This window comes from Coturnix japonica, chromosome 18, assembly GCF_054131305.1.
Source record: "Coturnix japonica strain WE chromosome 18, WE-NBRP24, whole genome shotgun sequence".
NCBI classification, from domain to species: domain Eukaryota; kingdom Metazoa; phylum Chordata; class Aves; order Galliformes; family Phasianidae; genus Coturnix; species Coturnix japonica.
The window spans coordinates 12,902,081-12,908,859 of record NC_140680.1 but is presented as its reverse complement, the minus strand read 5'-3'; the positions used below and the strand labels follow the sequence as shown (position 1 = coordinate 12,908,859).

At 49.8% G+C, this 6,779-nt stretch overlaps 1 protein-coding gene and 1 long non-coding RNA gene across 12 annotated transcripts in view; one reads left to right on the top strand and one right to left on the bottom strand.

Annotated features, from left to right (window-relative positions):
• Positions 1-2,117: 2,117 nt before the first annotated feature.
• LOC107320393 (uncharacterized) lies at positions 2,118-3,795 on the bottom strand. The gene is made up of 2 exons (XR_001558237.3): positions 2,658-3,795; positions 2,118-2,554 (listed from the first exon to the last, which is right to left on the bottom strand). It is a non-coding gene; the product is annotated as an uncharacterized LOC107320393 (long non-coding RNA).
• A 152-nt stretch (positions 3,796-3,947) lies between these two features.
• FBXW11 (F-box and WD repeat domain containing 11) overlaps positions 3,948-6,779 on the top strand; it is a 52,136-nt gene continuing 49,304 nt past the window's right edge. For all 11 annotated transcript variants that reach the window (XM_085518953.1, XM_015876271.3, XM_085518958.1 and 8 more), the window contains exon 1: positions 3,948-4,044. In XM_085518953.1, coding sequence (XP_085375079.1) covers positions 4,000-4,044 — 45 coding nt within the window. In that variant the 5' untranslated portion in view covers positions 3,948-3,999. The remainder of the gene's footprint in view (positions 4,045-6,779) is intronic.

Here is a 6,779-nt window from a genome sequence, read left to right as displayed (position 1 = left end):
TTAGCACGTTTGAAAGTCTCTGACAGTGTCATTTGAAAGCACTGACTTAGTCTTTTTTTCTGCCCTGAATAGTGCCACGGGCTCAGGGTGGTGACAGGCACCTATTCTGCCTGGCATGCGCACAGGACATCACCCTGTAGAGCTCAGAAGTGACCACGTGTCACCGCAGCAGCTCACAGAGTGGGTGGTTTGTGCTTAAAAGCCATGCAGTGTGGCTCCAGCATCCCTGCTAACTGAGCATCCTCCTGGAAGGGATCTGCTCAGGCTTTGCTGGCTGAATTTCTATTTTATGCAAAGTTAAGTCTGTCCCACTCTTATTGCATCCCCCTGTCCGGTGTGAAGTTGGCAACGTGTGTTCAGGTATTTGGATCATAGTCTTTTAAAACAGTTTCTGTTTTTAAAACAGTTTTTTGTTTATTTTTTCAAAGCTGTAATTACAACCAAATTTTGCCCTTTAGAACTCGTTATTCAGGGTGCTGGAGCCCGGCCTGCGTGTTGTCACCATCAGCCTACAGCTGCCATTGTCCTGGTAAGCTGAGCGCAGCCGGCGGCGCTGGAAGGCAGCTCTGGAATTTCGCTCTGCTATTTTTAGTCGGTGGCAAAAAACTGCACTTCCAACACTTCTGAATCTCTGACGATGCGTAAATAAATGAAAGGGCAAATGCCGGCCTCTCACTAACAAAGAGACACCACAGTGACCTCACCTGCATGGGGTCAGCAGGGACGAGCCCCTCTCCTTGCTGCAGGGCTGCTCTATGGAGCTGTCTGATTATTGCCACGCTGAGGTTGCTGCTGGCTTCTTGCCTTTCTCCCTGTGCCTCTTTGCAGGCTGCTTCCCTTTGGCTACTCTCCAAATAGAGGGAGATTTCCCTCAGTTCCTGGGGTGCTGTGCCTGCTGGCCGGCTCCTGGAGCAGCTGTGGTCACTCCATGGATGTGGCAGCTCTGAAATGGGGACGTGGAGAGCAGAGCTCCTGAAGGATGCTGTGTGTGAGTCTGGGCTGCTGAACTATTTGGCAAGTGTTGGATTATTCTTTTCAACTCCATCGCCTCTAAAGCTGCAAGGCAAAACCTGTTGCTAACCCATGGTTTCTCTCTTTTAATGTCAGGACCCCATCTCTTCCTTGTCACTTTTTTCCTCCCTCTTTCTCCACAATGATGTCTTATCTCCACTAAATCTTCTTATTTTTTAATACCAGAGTGGATTTTGTTTGCAGCTTAATGAATTTTAAACACTTTCCTCCCATGTGCTCTGTGCCTCCCAGGTGTGACAGAGCCCACAGGGATTGCACAGATCTTTGTAAAGCCATGGGTTGCAGGGATGGCACTCCTTTAGGCCCACCTCTCCATTTCCAGGTTCCTGCTAGAAGCTGGGACTGCCTCCTGTGGAGAAAACTAAGACATGTCTGGAAAGATGTGACAGCACGTCTACAGAGGTGTGAAAACAAATATATTCCAGGCATCCAAGTTAGAAAATAATGAGGAGGGTGTATGGTTTTGACTGTAGTGGAGCTGGAGACCTACCTGAGCACTGCAGGGTGCAGAGCAACAGTGCTGGGACAGCTGGGTCACAGCCCATTCCTGCTGGTTTGATGAGGGCTGACCATAGGTCTGCATGAGGGCAGCTCTGCTGCAGCTTTGGGGTGATTCTCACTGCCCCTCATTGCAGTGGCTGTGGGAGCTGTGTGTGCAGCGATGGAACAACCCCAAGGCTGCTCCAGCACACCCCACCCAGCCATGAGTCATGGGATCCGGGCACCGCAGCTGGGCACAGCCTCATTTCCCACACCTGATCTCCATTTCCTTCCCTGATCCATTATCTCCACATCTACATTCAACAAACAAGGCCACGGGAGGAGCAGCCTGTGTCTGGTGCAGGTGGGTGCTCGGAAGCCCATTCAGCAGCACTGCTGCCTGTGTCCAGTCGTGCAGCATCTTGGTGCCCAGCAACCACACAGACTTTGTTACTCCAGCCCTGCAAGGTCCTGCTGTGCAGGCCCTTCCTGCAGCCTGAGCTCAGGGCTCTGTCCTGACCAGCCCCATAAAGCAGGTGCAGGAGTTGTTACACATCCAGCTCTTTATCTAAAGTAGAATAAATAATCAAACCTTGTGTCATCCATTTTAGATACAAAATATTTATTGAAGGAGGAAGAAACATTTTCATAGTTGTAGTGTGCTGGTCCCTGCCCTAAGAAGAACATTTGCTTGTATCTCACTCCTACCAGCTCTAAGTGAAGTAATATTGTTCTGCCAGCAGGGGCATTTGAATGGGATCTGCCTTTGCTTCCCTGCACTGCAGTGCATTACTATCATTGAGCAGCCTGACACCCCTATTCAGCAGCCGAGTTAATGGAGATTTAGAGCACACACCCCAAAATGTGCTCTTCAAATTGTTGCAGTGATTCAGCAGAGCAAAGTGCTTGACTCTACCAAAGCCAAGTGATTCAGCAGAACATTCTTTGTATCTCAGACTAATCAAAGCTCTGGTTCTTCATCCACCTTGTTAAGCCTTGGGTTGGAGGAACCTCTTTGTTTTGAGAAGGTCGCCAAGAGCCTCTGAAACAATTTGAAGTTACAAATAAGAAGCTGTATGTCATGTAGTCTCAACCTTCCAGGTACGCAGCACAAAACCCAATAATCTGATTTTTATAGTGCTTACCTTGATTCCTGCCAACACCTCTTTCTTGTTGTTATTTTTCTACCAGCGTTGATGCAAGTTACACCTTTTTGCCCAGGTTTCCTCCAACAGCTTCTGAGTCCTGCAAGTGCTCCTGTAGCTCTTCATGCATTAACCACAGCTCCATGCAGGCTGCCAGGCCACGGATTCACCTCCCTTCAAACCTCTGGGGGAACATTTGCCTGTTTCTTTTCTTACACATTCAGCAATGCTTTGTGCTTTCAGAGGACAACACATCAGTGCCTTGTCCACACAGCACAGTGGTGTTCAATGCCTTGCATACACAGCACAGTAGTGTTCAATGCCTTGCACACACAGCACAGTGGTGTTCAATGCCTCGTCCATACAGCACAGTGTTCTTCAATGCCTTGCACACACAGCACAGTGATGCTCAATGCCTCATACACACAGCACAGTGATGATGTTCAGTGCCTTGTCCACACAGCACAGTGGTGTTCAGTGCCTCATCCACACAGCACAGTGGTGTTCAATGCCTTGTACACACAGCACAGTGGTGTTCAATGCCTTGTCCACACAGCACAGTGATGTTCAATGCCTTGCACACACAGCACAGTGGTGTTCAATGCCTTGTCCATACAGCACAGTGATGTTCAATGCCTTGCACACACAGTACAGTGATGTTCAATGCCTTGTCCACACAGCACAGTGGTGTTCAATGCCTCGTACACCCAGCACAGTGTCTAGGTGCAGTGTAGTTCTGTAGGCAGCTCTGTGACACAGCATTGTCCCCATCAGCACATCTCTCCCCTGTATTATGAATTAACGCACTTTATGCTCGCTCTGCTGTCTCATATCTGCTGTTCCATTTGGTCCCTGGAGCGAACAATGACAGTGTGCAGCTCAGGATCTCTACAGCAACCATGGAACAGCTTCACCTGCCAGTCGTTACTTGTAGGCCGCGGTGTGAAGGTGTGAGGAATCCAGCCCAGCTGTAGCAGGAGGGGCTGTGTGACATGTGTTCCATGGTGATGTTAATTGTGGTGAGGGCTGAGGTGACACCGTGTGCTCTCCCATCACAATGATGGCACCGTACACCTGTGGTGTTTCCCAGCCCGGCGCCATTTTCTCTCCACACACCCAGGCCGCCTTCCCGGGGAGCCCCCAGCAGCCAATAGGAGCTCGGCACCGCGGTGGCTGCTGGGAATTGTGGTCCGCTACTAGGAAGCGGGCGCCATGTTCTTCCGGGCGTCGTGACGTCACGTACGTGCGTGCGTGTGCGCGCGCTTGGAGGGGGGGTGGGCGAGCGGCGGCGGGGCCTGGCGGGTGGCGGGGCGGGCGGGCACCGCGCGGAGCTACCGCCGCTATGGAGCCCGACTCGGTGATCGAGGACAAGACTATCGAGCTGATGGTGAGTCCCCCTCCCTTCTCCTCCTCCTCCTCTTCCTCAGCCTCCCGTAGGGCCCGGCCAGCTCGCTCCGTGTGGGCCTGAGGGGCCCGGCGCTGCTCGGAGGTGGCTGCGGGCCTGGCCCGGCCTCGCGCCTCTCCCTCATCCTCCATTGGGAGCCGTGAGGTAAAAAAAAACGTTATAAAAAACAATGAGTAATTGAAGGAATAGAGAAACTGATGGATAAACGTGTATCCAAATAAAGGGGGGGAAGGTCCGGAATTCCGGGCCTGGGGGGAGCTGCCCTTCCGGCCGCCCAAGCGAAAGGCCCCGAATTGCTGTTAATGGGGGGAGCAGCTCTAAGCTGTGAGGAATACAATCACCAATAGAATCACTGCCATGTTCGCTGCTTCATAGCGCTGTGTGCGTGCTGTGATGCTGCTGATGGGATCCTGCACAACGCAATGGAGTTGGATGGTAAAAAGCAGCTGGAGTGGGCTGTTATTGCGCATTGAAGGGGAGCTGGGTGTAACGGGGCTCACCCAGCAGCTCTGCGAAATGCCAGCTGCCCTCTGGTATTACTGTGGGGATGCAGAGATGGAAAGTCAAAAGGAAACGGCGTTTCAGTGCTCACTGTGCATCGCTGAGGCCAGAAGCTTAAAGGCCGTTCTGGGTGATCCCGCTGTCCCAGCTGGTTTGGTGAGCTCACTCATTGCCAGCGACATCAGAGTGGCTGCGGTGCAGGTGTGTGTTCCAGCAACAGAAAACTGCCTAATGCATTTCCAACACAGGCAGTGCATCCCAGCAGTGCTTTCCTAACTGTGCCAGTGGGTTGCAAATACCTCCCGGCCTTGGGGTGTGTGAGCTGCAGTGATGAGGCTGGAAGGCATCGTGGCCTCACTCAGGTTTCTTGGTTGCCCTTTGAGAAGCGTTCCCTGCTTTTGGCCAAATTACCAATGGGTAGAAGCAAATGGAATTTCTCAGTGCTGATAGTGGCCCTGTCCCCTTTTACAGCTGCATCTTGGAAATGTGCAAAGGGAAAGGCAAATATGGGTGGGATATGAAGATTTTCATTACATAGGAGGCTTAAGAAACAAGTTTTTTCCTTTTTCAAAACAGTATAAAATTTTAGTAGGGTGAACAATTAATTCCCAATAGAAATCGCTATTCCATAAAGCACAGCTGGTAGTTTAATTTTGATCCCTCCAAAGGCTTGTGCAGAACCACTTGTGTCTGAGCAGAAATGCTTCCCTGGAGTCACCAAAAGCCCATTGAAATGAAGCCCTGCCACAAGGGTTCTGTGCTCTGCTGTGGTGGCAGATGAGATTCCATGGAAGGTTTGAAACAAAGAGAGCAGAAGTTGTGTTGGCAGTTTTCAGCCAGCAATCACAGTGTTCTGTGCAGCCTCTCGTTGTTAATAGCAGCATTAAACATTGCAAAGCCAGAGATGAAGGTGCAAAACCTGATGGGATGCTCCTCTGTTCATGAGTGTTATTGTCAGGAAGAAGAATGGCTGCTTGCTTACTGTTCCAGCCTCCCATTGATCCAGCAGGCTGTATTTGCAGCCCTTTGGGTGCTTGCTCAGTGCCTTCCATTGCCAGGGCTGAGTCCTCAGTACTGCAGGTGCAGATGGATGATGCAGGAGTTCTGAGTAGCTGATAAACCAGAGATAATGTATCAACACGTTAGTTGCATAAAGTCAGAGAACAGGGTGTTCTAACACTCAACTTTTCCTGCGCTGGATGGATCATTTGCATTTATTTAAGGAAAAACCAGTCATAGAAATAACCCCGGTCTATTTTTAAAGCTGAAATTTAAGAGAAATATCTTAAGGCTTCAGAGTGACAACTTCTATTTGCTGTATGAAGTTCTAGCTCGTGTTCTGAAGTTGCCATCTTAGGGCAGCTGGAGGCTTTAGCTATTATGTTCTAGCTCTGGAAATCACATCGTTAGCCTTTTAACAGCGATGAGCAGGTGATGTAGTTAGGACTTGCCATAGCTTTCAGTTGTACATGGGATATGGTACTTGGCCCTGTGCTGGCACTCGGGGGGTGCTGTGTCCATTGGATGCACTGTGTGAGCGGGTGAACGATTGGCAATGAGGAGTAAGGAGGTAATCCAGAACAGATGGAGGGATGCCAAAAGGATGGAAAGGGCTCGTTCTTTGCCTGGTTTTGGTTTTCTCTGTGAAATCAAATCACAATTACCTTTGTGCTCTTCTAAAGGATTGGACTTTCTGAAGGTGAAATACTGACAACAAATGATTTGTGAAATGTGTGGGATGGGGCGCTGTGCTCAGCAGCACCACCACCATGTGCTTGTTTACATTGCGTTGGAACTTGTATCTTAAAGTTACATATATGGAAAATATTCTCCTTCATGTGGCACCTTTGTTGTCTAGAATGTCTCTCTCATTACGTTGTCCAGTGTTTAAGTGCCTCCGTAAATAATAGAAGTGAAGAACTTCAACATTCAGTATGTTGCCAAAAGTCTTTCAGTTTCTCCTGGCAGAACTTTGATGGGAGCTGCAGGTCTTCATACTCACAAGGTAACAACATCTCAGAGCAAAGTGTTTCTCACAGGACCATTATCAGCAGCAACTTGTGTAGATGGTGCTGGTGCTACACAGGATTCCCTGGCTCACTGTGGCTGGACATGCCCCCAAACTGAAGCTTTACAGTGCAAAACAAACCTGAGCGTTCTGGTTGGAAACACACATACAACAGCTGGATGTGTCTCCATAGGCCTATAACGTTCTG